Below are 20,566 nucleotides of genomic sequence, written 5' to 3'. Positions count from 1 at the left end.
TGGCCAATCTTGTTCTCTGGCAAAATGCCAAACGTCCTGCACGGTGTTGGGCTGTAAGCACAACCCCACCTGTGGACGTTCAGGCCCTCATACCACCCTCATGGAGTCTGTTTCTGACCGTTTGAGCAGACACATGCACATTTGTGGCCTGCTGGAGGTCATTTTGCAGGGCTCTGGCAGTGCTCCTCCTGCTCCTTCTTGCACAAAGGCGGAGGTAGCGGTCCTGCTGCTGGGTTGTTGCCCTCCTACGGCCTCCTCCACGTCTCCTGATGTACTGGCCTGTCTCCTGGTAGCGCCTCCATGCTCTGGACACTACACTGACAGACATAGCAAACCTTCTTACCTTCTTGTACGTTAGCAGTCAAAAGTTTGGACACACCAACTCATTCAAGGGTTTTTCATCATAGCGCTTGATGGTGCGACTGCACTTGAAGAAACTTTCAAAGTTCTTGAAATGTTCCGCATTGACTGACCTTCATGTCTTAAAGTAATGATGGACTGCTGTTCTTGGTCTTTTACCAAATAGGGCTATCTTCTGTATACCACCCCTATCTTCTCACAACACAACGGATTGGCTCAAATGCATTAAGAAGGAAATACATTTGACAAATTAACTTTAAACAAGGCACACCTGTTAATTGAAATGCATGCCAGGTGACTACCTCATGAAGCTGGTTAAGACAATGCCAAGAGTGTGCAAAGCTGTCATCAAGGCAAAGGGTGGCTACTTTGAAGAATCTCAAATMTAAAATATATTTAGATTTGTTTAACACTTTTCTGGTTACTACATGATTCCATATGTGTTATTTCATTGTTTTGATGTCTTCACGATTATTCTACAATGTAGAAAATAGTCAAATAAAGAAAAACCTTTGAATGAGTAGGTGTGTCCAAACTTTTGACTGGTACTGTACATGGCAGAGGTTCAATCACGCTAGTCATCTTGAATACTTTCTTATGTCATTTTCGCTGGCACCGAAAGTTAAAGGAATGTTGATATGGTACAGAATACAGTCAGACCATCAAATAATTGGTATACACATTACTCTTACAGAATTTCCACGAGTGTGAGGATATTGGAAATGTAATTAAAGCCTAATGGATGACAAATTGTTTTTAACCAAGACAGAATAATTTATAACTGACTGTCCTACATAACATAGGTACAGCAGATCCCCTTTTTGTATGTGACACTTTTAAAGGTGCCTTTAGAGGCCATGCAATTCAATACTCATATTTAAAGTAAGAACAATATAGGTCAAAAGAGATCATCTTAAAAAAGGAAATAGAGGAACTAACAGTACAGATAAATAGCAATAAAAGCTGTAACAGAGAGGCAAAGAATATAGAATATAGGAAAAAAGAAAAGAAATGGAGGAACTTATTCAAGAAAAATCAAGCGTAATATAATTAAGCAATAAGGCCCGAGGGGGTGTGGTATATGGCCAATGTACCACGGCTAAGGGCTGTTCTTATGCACGAGGCGGAGTGCCTGGACACAGTCCTTAGCCACTGTATATTGGCCATATATCACAAACCCCTAAGGTGCCTTATTGCTATTATAAACTGGTTACCAACATAATTAGAGCAGTAAAAATAAACGTTTTGTCATACCCGTGGTATACAGTGTGATATACCACGGCTGTCAGCCAATCAACATTTAGGGCTCGATGTCACGACCGTCGTATGAATAATTGGACCAAGGAGCAGCGTGAGTAGAGTTCCACATTTTAATGATAGTGAAACTTCCAAAACAACAAAGATATAACGATCGTGAAATACACAGCGCACATAGGCACTCATACAAAACAATATCCCCCATAGCAGGTGCGAAAAAGGACACACTAAGTATGATCCCCAATTAGAGATAACGATTATCAGCTGCCTCCAATTGGGAACCATACACACACACCAACATAGAAATATAATACCTAGAAACCCCCCTAGTCACGCCTTGACCTATTACACCATAGAGAACCCCGAGGGCTCTCTATGGTCAGGGCGTGACACTCGAACCACCCAGTTCATAATATAAAAATAAAGCGAACTGGATGGAATATGGGAAAAAATTCACCAAATAATTGTTTAGTCCTCAACATATAAATGCTACCAAAAATAATTTACAGAAACGTGTTACAAATGACGGAGTCATCCATGATTCACCAAACTATATTTTGAAAGAGGAAGCAAAGTACTTTCATCATATGTTTTCATTTCAGTCTCCTCCATTTCCACTAACTGAAGTTAATTGTAAGGATTTTTTTCTATTAATAGTGTAAAATGAACAGCTATACAGAAAGACTCATGTGAAGGCCTAATTACAGAGGAACTTCTAGATGCAATTAAAGCTTTCAAGTCTGGGAAAACTCCAGGGCTGGATGGCATACCAGTTGAGGTATATCCAGTATTTTTCGATGAACTCAAAGGTCCGTTATTAACATGTTTTAACCACTCCTATAAAAATGGTAGACTATCAGATACTCAGCAAGAAGGTCTGATTTCACTATTACTGAAACAGGACCCAGATGGTAAACATAAAGATCCAGTCCACCTAAATAAAAAATGGACCTCATACACTTCAGTGTTGTGATGCCAAAATTCTAGCAAAATGCATAGAGTAGCATCGGATATTATTCATCCTAATCAAACAGGTTCTTTACATGGATGATACATTGGAGATAATATAAGATAAGTACTGGAAACAATAAAACATTATGAAAAATCTGGGAAACCAAGCCTGGTATTCATAATTGACTTTGAAAAGGCATTTGATAAAGTACGACTGGAATTTAAATATAAATGCCTGGACTGTTTTAATTTTGGAGAATCTCTTATACAATGGGTTAAAGTTATCTATAGTAACCCCAGGTGTAAAGTAGGAAATAATGACTACTTCTCAGAAAGTATAAAATTGTCAAGAGGATTAAAACAAGGCTGTCCATTATTGTCATATCTATTTATTATGGCCATCGAAATGTTAGCTGTTAAAATCAGATCCAACAATAATATCAACGGGATAAAAATCCAGGGCTTTAAAACAAAGGTGTCATTGTACACTGAAGATTCATGTTTTCTTTTAAATCCGCAATTTGGATCCCTGCACAGCCTCATAGAGGATATAGATAATTTTTCTAACCTATCTGAAATAAAACGAATTATGATAAGTGCACCATATTACGTATTGGATCTCTAAAAAATACAACTTTTACATTATCGTGTAGTTTACCAATAAAATGGTCCGACAGTGAAGTGGACATACTCAGTATTCATATCCCAAAAGATATAAAGGATCTTACTACATTACATTTTAATAGAAAGTTAGATAAGATCTTGCTACCATGGAAAGGACTGTCTACTTGTGAAATAATCACCCTGATTAATTCTTTAGTCACATCCCAGTTTATCTATTTACTTATGGCCCTGCCTACACCTAACAATTTGTTTTTGAAATAATATAAGCAAAAGATATTCCACTTTATTTGGAACGGCAAGCCAGACAAAATTAAACAGGCCTATTTATATAATGAACATGAATTTGGAGGGCAGAAATTATAAAATATTAAAGCATTTGACCTCTCACTAAATGCTTCAGTCATACACAAACTATGCTTAAATCCGAACTGGTTCTCCAGCAGATTAGTAAGAATGTTTCAAAATTGTATTATCTACAAAATATTACTATATTATTATTTTTAAAACAAGCAATAGAAGGTTKGTTGCAATTTCAGTTTAATCCACCAGAAAAGACAGAACAAATATTATAACAAATATTATGGTTAAACTCAAATACAATAATTTATTTGTAAAAAKAAATATTTTTGAAAACAATGTTAAAAACGGTATAATCTTTGGGAATTATATCATAAATAGGACTGGTGGAGTTATGTCACACATGCAGTTAACAACAATATATGGAAATGTCTGCTCTATCCAAAATCACAACCAACTGATTGAAGAATTACCGCAAAAATGGAGGAGGCAAGAGGAAAAGGGAGAAGGTAAGGAACCTGTCTATCAGCCCTGCATTAAATACCAAAATTGGCTAAAGAAAACTGTAATGAATCAAAAAGTATGACAGTTTAATGTAAGGACCAAAGAATTGACAGCTGCACTATACAGGTTGCAAAATAGTTGGAAGGAGATTTTCAATGTACCAATTCCATAGCAAATGGTTTATGAACTGAGACATAAAATGACGCTGGATTCAAAAAACTTGTAATTTTTCTATTAAAATTATTATACAAAGTTTTTGCAACCAATAGAATGTTATATATACATTATGGGGGATACAACCATCCCAGCTCTGCAGATTTTGCTGCGAAGAGACAGATCACTTGTTTTGTTACTGCCCAAATGTAGCTTGTTTTTGGTAGCAGGTTCAGGAATGACTGAAAAAAATGCAACATTTACTTGGAGCTAACTCTGGAAATAGCACTGCTCTGTGATTTGATAAGTCATATTCAATCGATCAATGATATAATAATAATCTTAGCAAAGGTGTGTATCTTTAATTTACAATCTGTACAAACTATGAAAATAGAAAGGTTCAGAAACATTACAGCACAGTGGAAAAATATATGGCAGTTAGAAATAAAAACGGGATGGTCTTTAGAGATAGATGGAAGGTGTTGAGGGTAGCTGGAAATAAAAACAAACAAAAGATAACTAACGTAAAATATACTGTCTGTGAAATGTATGTAGTGTGTATAAGCTGGAAGTGGAAGCCTAAGTATTGTTGTGCTCTAGTTTACTCCAATTAGAGGAGGGGTGGTAGGGTTAGGGGAAAATAATATAGAAGGAAAATAAAAATATACAGTACCAGTCAAAAGTTTGGACACACCTACTCATTCAAGGGTTTTTCTTTGTCCTACTCATTCAAGGGTTTTTCTTCGTTTATACTATTTTCTACATTGTACAATAATAGTGAAGACATAAAAACTATGAAATAACACATATGGAATCATGTAGTAACCAAAAAAAGTGTTGAACAAATCAAAATATATTTTATATTTGAGATTCTTAAAGTAGCCACCCTTTGCCTTGATGACAGCTTTGCACACTCTTGGAATTCTCTCAACCAGCTTCACGAGGTAGTCACCTAGAATGCATTTCAATTAACAGGTGCGCCTTGTTAAAAATGTATTTGTGGAATTTCTTTCCTTCTTGATGCGTTTGAGCCAATCATTTGTGTTGTGACAAGGTAGGGGTGGTATACAGAAGATAGCCTTATTTGGTAAAAGACCAAGTCCATATTATGGCAAGAACAGCTCAAATGAGCAAAGAGAAACGACAGTCCATCAATACTTTAAGACATGAAGGTCAGTTAATGTGTAAAATGTCAAGAACTTTGAACGTATTTTAAGTGCAGTCGCAAAAAACATCAAGCGCTATGATGAAACTGCCTCTCATGAGGACCGCCACAGGAATGGAAGACCCAGAGTTAACTCTAACAGACATATCTCAACATCAACTGTTCAGAGGAGACTGCATGAATCAGGCTTTCATGGTGAAATTGCTGCAAAGAAACCACTACTAAAGGAAACCAATAAGAAGAAGAGACTTGCTTGGACTAGGAAACACGAGCAATTGACATTAGACCAGTGGAAATCTGTCCTTTGGTCTGATGAGCACATTTGAGATTTTTGGTTCCAACCGCCGTGTCTTTGTGAGATGCAGAGTAGGTAAACGGATGATCTCCACATGTGTGGTTCCCACCGAGAAGCATGGAGGAGGAGGTGTGATGGTGTGGGGGTGCTTTGCTGGTGACACTGTCTGTGATTTATTTAGAATTCAAGGCACACTTAACCAGCATGGCTACCACAGCATTCTGCAGTGATACACCATCCCATCTGGTTTGCGTTTAGTGGGACTATCATTTGTTTTTCAACAGGACAATGACCCAACACACCTCCAGGCTGTGTAWGGGCAATTTGAAAAGGAAGGAGGGTGATGGAGTGCTGCATCAGATGACCTGGCCACAATCACCCGACCACAATCACCCGACCAATTGAGATGGTTTGGGATGAGTTGGACTGCAGAGGGAAGGAAAAGCAGCCAAAAAAGTGCTCAGCATATGTGGGAACCTCTTCAAAACTGTTGGAAAAGCATTCCAGGTTGAGAGAATGCCAAGAGTGTGCAAAGCTGTCATCAAGGCAAAGGGTGGCTACTTTGAAGAATCTCAAAAATAAAATACATTTTGATTTGTTTAACACTTTTTGGGTTACTAAATGATTCCATATGTGTTATTACATAGTTTTAATGTCATCACTATTATTCTATAATGTAGAAAATAAAGAAAACCCCTTGAATGAGTAGGTATGTCCAAACTATTGACTGATACTGTATGTAGTTGAAGTCGGAAGTTTACATACACTTAGGTTGGAGTCATTAAAACTCATTTTTCAACCACTCCACACATTTCTTGTTAACAAACTATAGTTTTGGCAAGTCAGTTAGGACATCTACTTTGTGCATGACACAAGTCATTTTTCCAACAATTGTTTACAGACAGATTATTTCACTTATAATTCACTGTATCACAATTCCAGTGGGTCATAAATTTACATACACTAAGTTGACTGTGCCTTTAAACAGCTTGGAAAATTCCAGAAAATTATGTCATGGCTTTAGAAGCTTCTGTTAGGCTAATTGACATCATTTGAGGCAATTGGAGGTGTACCTGTGGATGTATTTCAAGGCCTACCTTCAAACTCAGTGCCTCTTTGCTTGACATCATGGAAAAATCAAAAGAAATCAGCCAAGACCTCAGAAAATAATTGTAGACCTCCACAAGTCTGGTTCATCCTTGGGAGCAATTTCCAAATGCCTGAAGGTACCAAGTTCATCTGTACTAACAATAGTACGCAAGTATAAACAGCATGGGACCACGCAGCCGTACGTATTTTGGAAATCAGTGCAAATCAATCCCAGAACAACAGCAAAGGACCTTGTGAAGATGCTGGAGGAAACAGGTACATAAGTATCTATATCCACAGTAAAACAAGTCCTATATCGACATAACCTGAAAGGCCGCTCAGCAAGAAAGAAGCCACTGCTCCAAAACCGCCATAATAAAGCCAGACTACGGTTTGCAACTGCACATGGGAACAAAGATCATACTTTTTGGAGAAATGTCCTCTGGTCTGATGAAACAAAAATAGAACTGTTTGGCCATAATGAACATCATTATGTTTGGAGGAAAAAGGGGGTTKGCTTGCAAGCCGAAGAACACCATCCCAACCGTGAAGCACGGGGGTGGCAGCATCATGTTGTGGGGGTGCTTTGAGGCAGGAGGGACTGGTGCACTTCACAAAATAAATGGCATCATGAAGAACGAAATTATGTGGATATATTGAAGCAACATCAAGCTTGGTCGCAAATGGGTCTTCCAAATGGACAATGACCCCAAGCATACTTCCAAAGTTGTGGCAAAATGGCTTAAGGACAACAAAGGCAAGGTATTGGAGTGGCCATCACAAAGCCCTGACCTCAATTCTATAGAAAATTTGTGGGCAGAACTGAAAATGCGCCTGCGAGCAAGGAGGCCTACAAACCGGAATTGTGAAAAACTGAGTTTAAATGTATTTGGCTAAGGTGTATGTAAACTTCCAACTTCAACTGTATATATATATTTAAAATAATATATATTTACAAAATATATATATGGGGGATTGGAAATTATGTAGACAATTACAGTGATAGAAGCCACCCCCGTACCACAAATAAAGTTTTACTTGAGTAATTTTTTATTAAGGTACTCTACATTGCCAAAAGTATGTGGACATCTGCTCGTCGTGGGCATTAATATGGAGTTGGTCCACCCTTTGCTGCTATAACAGTCCTTGTTTTGGTGATGTTTTTTCTCCTCACTGTTGCTTTTAGGGCACTAATCAGGCAAGCATATTTGGAGCTGTGCCAAAGCAAGCCATTTGATTGGTTTGACGTCTTGTGAGGCGTCACTGGTTTACACCGGGTTTCCGAACACTCTTTAGCTTATTTCTGCCACGGAACTTCCTGGTTCGCGCCGAGACTAATGACATAAAAAATTATTAAGGTATTAATAAGAAATAATGTTGGCTTAAAAATAGGCAAATATAAAACTGTACAGTGGCCACAACCAAAGTCTCATTTACCAGGAGATCCTAAAATTGCAAGTTTCATAATGCTATGTTATGTAACTATAACTGGATAAGATAGTTGATTAGATTAGATTAGATAGTTAACATAGATTGATATCGGGATTAAATATACAGGGGTTTTTTATACCAAAGGAAACAAAATCAGCAATTCTAAATTCCCAATCTAGCCCTCATACCATCATGGCCACCTATTCATCCCCAGTTTCCAATTGGCTCATTCATCCCCCCACCACTCCACCACTATTCCCCAGATCGTTGCTGTAAAATAGAATGTGTTCTCAGTCAGCATACCTGGTAAAATAATTTTCAACATAAGATTTCTCTCCAAATATACAGTAAATAACCCACAATCATTCGACACAAAAACAGCAACCAAGGCCTAACAAAAGTAAAAATGTACATCCCTCAAACAATCACATTCCTTAAGCAATCAATGCAAATTCCAATGACGGGATTCCAAACACAAAGAAACGCAAAAATACTCTTAAATAAAAACAGCAAAGTCATACCTGCTATAATGCTACATAGTTTTGACACTTCTCTGGGCATTTTTTAGGGTAACTACACCTCACTGTGTCCCATCGAGATGATTTTAGTGCTTTCTGGGACAGCTACCATAAATGTTTCCCCCATCAGGGGGATCTATTTCCATTTTGTTGTGGGCAGATAGACAAGCAACCCAATTTTAACTAACAAACAGGAAAAGTTCCATTCTTTCAAATGCAGACTGCACACAACGCTACACAACAAAGACTGGAAATTCAGATACCGTTAAACAACATACAAGAAGTAGAGCTTTTCAGCTTCTATAGCACTAAATGCGAACACAAACGCCATTCGTGCATAAAAAATGTATACCTCCAAAAATTCTGAATTATGGATGAAAACCATAGTTATCCTACCTCAGCAAAAAATTGTCCACATTTATTCCAAGACTTGGGCACAATTTAACGGAAACCAAGAAACTGTTGGAAGAAGATCTAGTAACTAATTGAACTATGTGAAAATCCTCGATTTTTTGCGTAGCCCCAGGTTAGGTCCCTCATTGCGCTCCTGTTGTGGATGGACACATTTTGACTATGGTAAAAGTAATGTGAAATGAGTGGAAAATACAGAGTTTTGCCAGATAGCCACTTAGGACGCTGTTGATGCCTCTAGCATTAAAAAAATGTTAGCCAATGTAACAAATGGGGAAAAAATGTGCTCACGTAACAGAAAATAAAAATAATTACAAACAGTACATAGAGGACCTTTGTGATACTGAATGCAAGTTCGACACACAAGAGTACAGACGCACAGACAGACGGACGGACAGACAGATAGACAGACAGTGTTGTTAAACATGGCTTCTGGGCCCGGGAGTCTCACCTTGGTCTCCCTCTCCTCCAACAGGGTCTCCAGCCTCTTCTGGGCAGCGCGGCCCTCGTGGTCGTCGCTCACTATCAGAATGATGTGGTTCCAGCGGAACTCTCTCATCATGTCGAACCACACCTGGGCTTGGTGGGAGTAGGGGGGCACGGTACGCAAGAAAGACAGGTGGATGCTCTGGAGGAAAGATACACAGTAGAGGGAACAGTGTCTCACAACCCCTCCTGTCTCAGCCTCCAGTATTTATGCTGCAATAGTTTATGTGTCGGGGGGCTAGGGTCAGTCTGTTATGTCTGGAGTATTTCTCCTGTCTTATCCGGTGTCCTGTGTGAATTTAAGTATGCTCCCTCTAATTCTCTCTCTCCCTCTCCCTCCCGGAGGAACTGAGCCCTGGGACCCAGTCCACCTGGTCGTGCTGCTGCTCCAGTTTAAACAGTTCTGCCTGCGGCTATAAAACCCTGACCTGTTCACCGGACGTGTTACCTTGTCCCAGACCTGCTGTTTTCGATTCTCTCTCTCTCTCTACTTCACCTGCTCTCTCGAATTCTGAATGCTCGGCTATGAAAAGCCAACTGACATTTACTCCTGAGGTGCTGACCTGTTGCACCCTCTACAACCACTGTGATTATTATTATTTGACCCTGCTGGTCATCTATGAACGTTTGAACATCTTGGCCATGCACTGTTATAATCTCCACCCGGCACAGCCGGAAGAGAACTGGCCACCCCTCAGAGCATGGTTCCTCTCTAGGTTTCTTCCTAGGTAACCTTCCTTTCTAGGGAGATTTTCCTAGCCACTGTGCTTCTACATCTGCATTGCTTGCTGTTTGCGGTTTTAGGCTGGGTTTCTGTATTGCACTTTGTGACATTGGCTGATGTAAAAAGGGCTTTATAAATACATTTGATTGATTGATTGATTGATTGAACAGGTTAGCTCAACGGAGGCAACACAGAGCCCAACGTGTGGATTTTGTGTTGGTTAAAACAACGATTTACCATGTTGAGGACCTGTGCTGTCACTTAATTCTAAAAGCAGCAGCTTCAAGCATTGCTTTAAAGCATTAATAGACCTTTGATGTTTTGCTCTAATGTATTTCTCGTGGGAAAATATGTCAGAGTAGGCCTGAGAAAATCCACATATTTGAAAGTGCATACAAAAACAACATCACAGGAGAAAAATGACAGTGAAAGAAAAATGACAGTGAATAACTATGACAGACAGATTCGAGTGGAGCTGGAATTTCAATATGTGACTAATAAAATTATCCCATGTAGAATATAGAGACCCCACCCTGCTGAGTGAAGTGGTTAAGCACTGGGATATCTGTCTGTTAACCACGCTACCACTAGTCTGATTGTAGATATAAATAAAACAACATATAAAAGATCACATTGTGTGTGTGTCTATGGGTTTGTCTGTGTGTGTGCGTTTCTCACCTTGTCCGAATAGATGGACATGCGGGTGGTGAGCCCAACCACAGGGATACGGTAGAACCCTGCGGTGTAGGACACGGGTGTGGGGGTCAGATGGTCATTCGACTGAGGCGGGTGGCTCACCAGAATGGCATACACCTGTGTACAGAATAGGGATCATAAGATACAAACAGATACAGGATATGTACTTGACATGTGTGCCCAGGGATAATGAATAATACAGGAGAATCATATCTTTCTACATCAGCATACACACACACACATGACCATGTACATCAGAACACACGACGCAAAGGCAGCTTTTGAAGCTGATTTTTGGAGCTGATTTACTGCAATTCTACATCTGTTCAGGTGAACTTCATCAGTAGGCTAATTAATGTCAGTGACCCAGTGAAATATTTGCACATTTTAAGTAAGTAACTGAGAAGAGTGTAGATAAAGTAAGCCTACGGGGACATTTTGTTATCACACAGTAAGCTGACCCATATAAATTGCATAATGCATGAACCCAAGTGCATCACAAAACATGTCTCTTGAATATGGAATAAATAGGCCTATAGAGAAATATCTTGTTGATGCTCTTTGAGCGCGTGTGTGTATATTAGAGAGAGAAAGATAATTTGTTTTGAGAAAGCGAGAGAGACAGCATGCGCATGTGCGCCTGTGTATGTCTGTCATGTGTGCGCCCGCACACGCGTCACCACTGGCATTATAATCTGTGCTGTCACTTTGGCGAGTGGGCTATAATCTTCCTCTACATCACTGTATAATGCTGCCCTACCCGACTACCCGTGCTTTACTCACAGCAACAAAGCAGCTGCCAACCCGTGTGCCTGCTGACGCCATGTTGGCCTAATTTTCCTTTGGAAGACATGACATGGCCTCTCCACAGAGGTTCAAAGCAATGCCATTAGCTCAGGTTATCTAGCACCACTTTTATTCAACCTTGCACCGATGTTGTCCCGTCATTCAAGATAAAAGGTCTGGGGTTTATCCTCCATTGAATAAGCCACTATGTTAAAATCACAGCCCTTGTGTTTGTTTTGGTTAATCCACTGGTGTGCATTCCCATCAAAAACCGGGACTCCCTAAAAACACTTCGATACAGCTATGACTGGAAGGGACTTTTCGTAGCAGGTTATGAGAGCATTTTAGCTAACCCTAACCTCAACCTTATTCTCCTAACCTGCTACATTAATTATCCTAACCTGCTGCGTAAGTTCTCCTAACCTCCTATGAAAAAGTAACTTATAGAAGTGCCGTGTTTTTAGGGAATCGATCAAAAATCTGTTCTCTGGCCAGCTAGACTATTGAACATGGCAGCTGAAGCCTAAAGCTTACTCATTCACAAATTGAATAAAGGAGAGGCTGTTTAATATCTATCACGATCACCCTAATGGATTGTATAAGTTCCAAATGCCAAGGCTACTCGAGGCTTAGCCTACTGCAAAAATAGGCTTGCAATTAGGCTGAGTAGGCTATGTCTTGTTGAATAAATGCAGGTTAATCAAGAATTGGAGCACGTCAATGTTATTTCAATTCATAAGCAGCCTAATGCATACAGTTGTTGTTGTCATATTGACAAAGTAAATGATTTAAAGGCTATAGGTTAATGTGAAACGATGGTAAATGGGAATGGGAATTAAAAAAGGAATGATAGTCATTCAAGTTACTCAAGATCTAGAAACCCAATCCCAATAATATCTAAGTGTGCACTCGTTCAGAACTTCCCACAAATATAAAATAATTGGATTGGTGGAGGCACAGTCACGGAGTTTCCACCATATTTCTCACTGAGGTGCTTTTTCTGATTGGTATGATCCAAAGTTAATCTTTGGTTCATTCAACCTATTCTATTGAATTTGTTTGAAATCAAATAATGAATGTGGCAGATCAATGTGATTTTTGTACTTAATGAAAGCTTCTAAATTGCTTTCAACACCACATGTGCATTCACATTGCATAGCGGTGGGCGCAATGTAGCGGTGGCAGCCTATCAGAAGAGTTTGTTCTTTGGGATACCCGTGAGAGTGAATGTCATTCCAGGTAATGTGTATTTTTTTTATTTWTTWTTTATTTTTATTTTTTTAAATGTATGATTACTGTATATGTTCACTACCAGCACTGAATCTTAAAAGATATCTGCATAAAAAGATTGGGGCGGCAGGTAGCCTAGTGGTTAGAGCGTTGAGCCAGTAACCGAAAGGGTTGCTAGATCGAATCCCCGAGCTGACAAGGTAAAAATCTGTCCAGAACCAAGGCAGTTAACACACCGTTCCTAGGTCGTCATTGTAAATAAGAATTTGTTCTTAACTGACTTGCCTAGTGAAATGAAGGTAAAATAAAATAACTGTGATACTAAAAAGTCTGGAAAGGTTTCCATTGATGAGATGGTCACCATTTAATTACAATATTGAAAACAGTTTATGTGAAAGTGTTTGGAATCATTATTTCATGTTATGGAACCAACTTAATATAGTATCTTGATTAACATGAAATTGATTTAATTGCTTGTAACCCAATTGAAGAAATTTGGATAGGTAATTTCAAAGTGAAAAATCTACTTGGTACAAAATGAAAAAATGGGTTGTAAATGGGTTGTAACTCACAAAAARAGAAAAGTCCCTTTTTCAGAACCCTGTCTTTCAAAGATAATTCGTAAAAATCCAAATAACTTCACAGATCTTCATTGTAAAGGGTTTAAACACTGTTTCCCATGCTTGTTCAATGAACCATAAACAATTAATGAACATGCACTTGTGGAACGGTCGTTAAGACACTAACAGCTTACAGACGGTAGGCAATTAAGGTCTCAGTTATGAAAACTTAGGACACTAAAGAGGCCTTTCTACTGACTCTGAAAAACACAAAAAGAAAGATGCCCTGGGTCCCTGCTCATCTGCGTGAACGTGCCTTAGGCATGCTGCAAGGAGGCATGAGGACTGCAGGTGCGGCCAGGGCAATAAATTGCAATGTCCGTACTGTAAGATGCCTAAAACAGCGCTACAGGGAGACATGACCGACAGCTGATCGCCCTCGCAGTGGCAGACCACGTGTAACAACATCTGCACAGGATCGGTACATTCGAACATCACACCTGCGGGACAGGTACAGGATGGCAACAACGACTGCCCGAGTTACACCAGGAACGCACAATCCCTACATCAGTGCTCAGACTGTCCGCAATAGACTGAACTGAGGGCTTGTAGGCCTGTTGTAAGGCAGGTCCTCACCAGACATCACCGGCAACAACGTCGCCTACTGGCACAAACCCACCGTCACTGGACCAGACAGGACTGGGCAAAAAGTGCTCTTCACTTATGAGTCACGGTTTTGTTTCACCAGGGGTGATAGTCAGATTCGTGTTTATTGTCAAAGGAATGAACATTTCACAGAGGCCTATACTCTTGAGCGGGATCGATTTGGAGGTGGAGGGTCCGTCACGGTCTGGGGCGGTGTGTCACAGCATCATCGGACTGAGCTGGTTGTCATTGCAGGCAAGCTCAACACTGTGCTTTACAGGGAAGACACCCTCCTCCCTCATGTGGTACCCTTCCTGCAGGCTCATCCTGACATGACCCTCCAGCATGACAATGCCACCAGCCATACTGCTCGTTCTGTGCACAGTTTCCTGCAAGACAGGAATGTCAGTGTTCCCCCCAGAAATGTCCGGGAACTTGCAGGTGCCTTGGTGGAAGAGTGGGTTAACATCTCACAGCAAGAACTGGCAAATCTGGTGCAGTCCATGAAGAGGAGATGCACTGCAGTACTTAATGCAGCTGGTGGCCACACCAGATACTGACTGTTACTTTTWGATTTTGACCTCCCCTTTGTTCAGGGACACATTATTCCATTTTTGTTAGTTACATGTCTGTGGAACTTGTTCAGTTTGTCTCAGTTGTTGAATCTTGTCTTGTTCATACAAATATTTACACATGTTAAGTTTGCTGAAAATAAACACAGTTGACAGTGAGAGGACGTTTCTTTTTTTGCTGAGTTTATATTAGTTTGTATTTATGTTATTTATTCAGATTAACCAAAGGGGAAAAGTAAGTTGAGTGTTGAAAGAAATAGGTTGCAACTTGAAATATGGGTTTGGAATTGTTGGCATTGAATCATATGTTTGGTTTAAAAAATGTCGTTTTTTTCAATTGAGAAAACCTCTCATCTAAAGAGTTTTTTTTTTACACTGTAACAGTTATTTCCTTTCAAATCAGTAAAGTGAAGTGAACAAATGCGCACTTTGGGAGGAAGGAGAGATAATTGGAACATTTCTCCCAGTCTCCCCAGGGAATAAACTGCAACAATTGAAACGGTTTATGATGTTTTATCAATCTCTAGCAACTTTACCCTTTAACAACAATGTGTTTATGCTCCTCTTTTCAACACACAGGCTCAGCCAGACAAACATCCTACTTACTGTAAAGCAAAATAAACATGGCCCAAGTCTCTCTCTCTCTCTCTTTATCAATGTAATTTTAACAAACCACTCAATCCTCAAGCAGCCATCCTCGCACCCAGATGTTGACGTTGCACACTGACTTGTGTCTCCCCATAGGGGGTTTCATGAATGAGTAGTAAACATGGGTATCAAAACACTGTGAGAGCTATACTTCCATCATACAAAGGCTGAAATTATATTGCTTACCTGGTTCGAGATGAGGTCCTCGCAGACGGAGAGCGCCATCTGAATTGCATTGGGTTTATGAGTGACAGAGATGGCGTTCATCTTGAACTTATCTTTCCCATACAGAGTGTTTGCCTGGGTGACGGCGTCCTTGAACACCTGTTCATATCTCTTCTGGCTCAGGACCGCTCCGATATTGACAATCTTAGGTTCACATCCACCACCCGCACAGGAGCAGGAGATGAAAAACGCAAGCAGAAATACACGCATTTTGACATCGACACAGCTGCCAGACCGAGTCTCCTGTTGAGTGGATGTGCGTCGTAGCCAGCCCAGCTAACCGATCCGCATGGATCACGCGTCCTCTCGACCCTGTGCTAACAGCAATACCAGTGGAATGCAATTACATTAGTCCGCCCTGTCGAGGAATGTGCATCATTAGTTTTTTCTCCAGCTGATCTCTAAACCTGCCTTACACTTCCATAAAAAAGACAATAACACATTTGCTTTGTGGTGGGTAAATCCTGTTGATTTTCATTGACGCAACAAAAAAAWATATATATATTATTGGCCTACAAACAGTTTTGGGAGAGCTTGTGTTTTCTTTGTCTTTGAGAGATGCATGTCTCCTTGTCACGACTCCCGTCCGAGGTTCTGCTTTGCTGAGGATCCAATGACCTGATGCTCAGCGCGAGCGGCTGTCCTTGGTCCTGAAATCGTGCCCGCGCAGCGACGCGCGTACCCACCACTCATTCCGCTTGACATCGCTTTCGCGTTCTACTTGAACGCTCTGGCAACATTTGAATTAATGCAACTAAACATCTACAACTGTGAGGGGATGTTTTATATGGATTTGGAGGACGGGTTGACTAATATAGTAATACAAAAAATATATATTGTCAATGTTTTAAACTATATGCGACTTTTAGCCTAAAAAGCCTGTATAGGCTACAGTAACGTTTTAGTAGGATATAATGTTGTATAATAATGTAGAACTACAAATAATTTTAAAGTTACAAAAAACAATACAGAATGTATCAGATGATGGTTAGCCTATTCCTGCTCCTACATAGTTCTAAAGGTCTAAAATTAAACTGTAATTTTATGCTACATTGTGGGCCTACAGATTGTGTAGCTCATATTGACCATTTTCATGTCCAGCACCAAAATATATCCTCTCAATCAATAGGGTTAATTCGTTGAGGGATAATGATAATTACACAGATATCATACTGATATAATTGTTTTGTTATTAAATTAATTAATTATAGCAGGCTAAAAATGTGTATTGTGTGTAGTATAATAAAACAAGCTGTGGGGCTATTTGGTCTACCTAAACAAATAATCAATAGAATCCCTATTACAGATGGCTGCAGAGCTCTAGAAGGGTATAACCAGATATGGCTCTGTGTAGAACCATAAGCACTGAGAAATTCAAGAGAACCTGGTTACCAAGGAAACAAGCATCTCTGGCTATGGTGCACAGTTTCCCCCAATGCCAGCCTAAGTTGCAATTATAGCAATGCTTTGGTATGGGGCTTTGGGGGGAAAAAATCTGTCATGAAGAAGGCGTGTAATAATTTTAATAGGCAACAAAAAGCTTATTATGGCAGTAGCCTTTCCAGTGTAGTGTAAGAATCAGGAGAACACACAAGGTCATGCATGCAGTTGCATTCACACAGAAAATGCGTAACACTGATATTGCATTTACTTACATCACTACCAGAGGTCCCAAGCCCTGCCTCCCCAGTGCTAAATAAATCCAGGAGACACTTTTGGCAACAGTTATTATTGAACACCACACTCCGTTTTAAAGGGGAGATTGGAAGACATTTCCCCCCAAGGTTGATCGAGCCTTAATTTTGAGCATTAATGCATTTGCAGCATGGAACTTATCCTACATGTAATGTGATCTTTGATATTGTTTTATTCATATAGGTTACAGTTGTATACACACAGACAGGAACACAGGCACACTGCATTCACACCACGCACATCATGACCTAGCCTCCTTCCGGGGCAAGCAAAACATTCCGCTTTTGTTTCCACCTGATTATCCACTTAGACAAATGGTCTTCTGGGACTGGTGAGCCAAAGGCCCGAAGAGCCCATGGATGGGACAGGGATCATTAGATAGCACAACAGCATCTATAGATACACTGGGGATCTATGATCATGCAGATAAAAGGACATGGCAGCTGAACCCATTGCTGCCCTAAACTGCTCCAGGCTCTCACTCACTGCAGCTATCAGCAGAGGAATTCTCTCTCTCTGTCTCGGCTCTCTGTGTCGGTTTGTATCACACTACCATGATGCACATTTAGGAGTATTTATTACTTGTAGTATAAAACCATTGCTGTGACAATAGCTGTAAAAAAAAAAAATCAGCACTGCTGTAGTTGAAGACGACCGCTTGTGAATTAAACTTTCCTATGTTACTGTGGATGCTGTAAAAAAAAGAAAAAAATCAACAGGAAAAGTGGAGTGCAGGAAGAAACAAAGCAGATTATGCACGGCATAAATCGACAGTAAATGGTCCAACCGTGTACGGATTGGAAATGTACACTTGATTTGCTTTATTTGTGGCAAATGTTCTCTTCATGCATAATTGACACGAATACCACCACGTTAAAAAGCTCATCCCAAACGTCTGTTTGATTATGCTAAAGTGCCCCTAATGAGAATCCAGGTTCTCACAACTAGGGGTGAATTTCAATTGTATATCCTTGATTCCTTGTGTCCTCTCTCCTTGCCTCCTTCTCAAAACGCATTGGAGGAACCTCATGCCTTCTCCCACAATGCATTCTGAGGAGGTGAGGAGAGGTGGAGAAGATTCAAAGAAGTGTAATTGAGATTCAACCTAGATCTCACAGAAGAGAGAGGAATAGTGCCCGCAATCTTTAAACAGATATTTCTATTACCAGGGAGAGAAGAAATTCATTTGGATGTTCTTTTTATCATTTAGAACATACACACATTTTCCTAACTCTGAATAGGAAGTTAAAAAAATATTGAAGCACTACAGAAGTCCTAAAAGCGTCTTATTGGATATGCATACAAACGTAAACTTGCTTACGACACAGGCCTCTACTCTCAAGTGAAGCACTAAAAGATCATTTTGAAACAAATAAGTCACTCTAAATTGATATTACTTAATTTGCCTGCATTAGTGGTACCACTGGATATTTTTGAATAAAATGTTGAAATATCTTTTTTTCGCATTTGCATTTTACTGAGGCTAGTTTTGATCCTTAAAACAAAGACAAACATGCACAATGACTATAAGACTATAAGACATACATTTACTTTCTTATTGATATTGACATTGGGTGAACAGCATACTCTGTGCCAGAGTGATATATTTAGCACCAGAGCAATATGGTACATTTCTATAGCTGTATATACTGTACTCAACCAGAAGCAGCGTAACCACAAGAACAATCAATTACGTAACATGCTGCATGTACTGTATGTACTGTACGTAGCTCAGAAGGAAATCACAACTCTCTGTGATACTGTATGCTGTCATCTATCTAGACAACAGTGTTTTGGGATAATAGCTCCCTCTGTTGGAGCTGCTACAGAAGTTTCCAGCATTTGGAACGTCACCTAGAGGCTGATCTTGGGTCAGTTTTCAATTTCCCCCACTAATTATCAAGGCTAGTATTGGGGGAGAGGAAGATGATCCTAGATCTGCACCTACAGACAACTTCACCCTGGAGCACATTTGGACATCAGCAAAGTGAACATGTAAAGGACAAGACATTTGGGTGCTTTGTCTCCATTTAAAGAGATACATTTACATAGCTACTCCAGCGCCATTTTAAAATCAACACACTTCAACTTAACATGAAAATATMATTCAACCTCATCTTTCAATAAGACCTCAAGAAGATATTCAGCTATTCATCTTCTGACTGACTTTGAATAGATGGAAGACTGGCATAGGTGCTGGACCAGTAGTGTACATAATGAGTTCTCAAGGTTGTGTTTGACAGATGACTTGTTGATTTTGTTATTGATGACAGGGTAGGGGACCTTACTCACTGCCTGGTTGGGATGACTGTGGCAGAAAAGGGCAAGCAACTCATCCAAGAGAAGAGATTTATAACTTCAAGAGAAAAGTAATATTGGGAGAAAAGACGTTGTCTACACTGAGTATACCAAACAGTAGGGAAAGGGGGATACCTAGCCAGTTGGACAACTGAATGCATTCAACTGAAATGTGTCTTCCATTAGGAAAAATTTTTACCCTCTGAACAGCCTCAATTTGTCAAATCAAATCAAAGTTTATTTGTCACGTGCGCCGAATACAACAGGTATTCACCTTACAGTGAAATGCTTACTTACAGGCTCTAACCAATAGTGCAAAAAAGGTATTAGGTGAACAATAGGTAGGTAAAGAAATAAAACAACAGTAAAAAGACAGGCTATATACAGTAGCGAGGCTATAAAAGTAGCGAGGCAACATACAGACACCGGTTAGTCAGACTGATTGAGGTAGTATGTACATGTATATATGGTTAAAGTGAATATGCATATATGATGAACAGAGAGTAGCAGAAGCGTAAAAGAGGGGTTGGCGGGTGGTGGGTGAGACACAATGCAGATAGCCCGGTTAGCCAATGTGCGGGAGCACTGGTTGGTCGGCCCAATTGAGGTAGTATGTACATGAATGTATAGTTAAAGTGACTATGCATATATGACAAACAGAGAGTAGCAGCAGTGTAAAAAGAGGAGTTGGGGGGCACACAATGCAAATAGTYCGGGTAGCCATTTGATTACCTGTTCAGGAGTCTTATGGCTTGGGGGTAAAAACTGTTGAGAAGCCTTTTTGTCCTGGACTTGGCACTCCGGTACCGCTTGCCATGCGGTAGTAGAGAGAACAGTCTATGACTGGGGTGGCTGGGGTCTTTGACAATTTTTAGGGCCTTCCTCTGACACCACCTGGTGTAGAGGTCCTGGATGGCAGGCAGCTTAGCCCCAGTGACGTACTGGG

The 20,566-nt window shown here is 40.0% G+C and overlaps 1 protein-coding gene across 4 annotated transcripts in view; it reads right to left on the bottom strand.

The window, feature by feature from the left end:
- The window catches only part of grin1b (glutamate receptor, ionotropic, N-methyl D-aspartate 1b), a 61,789-nt gene extending 45,521 nt beyond the window's left edge, over positions 1-16,268 (bottom strand). For 2 of the 4 annotated variants that reach the window (XM_024003051.2, XM_024003052.2), the window contains exons 1-3: positions 15,589-16,268; positions 10,944-11,078; positions 9,507-9,683 (exon numbers count right to left, since the gene is read on the bottom strand). In XM_024003051.2, the coding sequence (XP_023858819.1) occupies positions 9,507-9,683; positions 10,944-11,078; positions 15,589-15,837 (561 nt within the window). In that variant the 5' untranslated portion in view covers positions 15,838-16,268. The remainder of the gene's footprint in view (positions 1-9,506; positions 9,684-10,943; positions 11,079-15,588) is intronic. The other 2 variants (XM_024003049.2, XM_024003050.2) reach the window with 1 other exon arrangement.
- Positions 16,269-20,566: the final 4,298 nt, after the last annotated feature.

The sequence above is a fragment of the Salvelinus sp. IW2-2015 genome, linkage group LG15 (genome assembly GCF_002910315.2).
Source record: "Salvelinus sp. IW2-2015 linkage group LG15, ASM291031v2, whole genome shotgun sequence".
Classification (NCBI taxonomy): Eukaryota; Metazoa; Chordata; class Actinopteri; order Salmoniformes; family Salmonidae; genus Salvelinus; species Salvelinus sp. IW2-2015.
The sequence above is the reverse complement of the archived record's forward strand: the minus strand, read 5'-3'. Positions and strand labels throughout refer to the sequence as shown.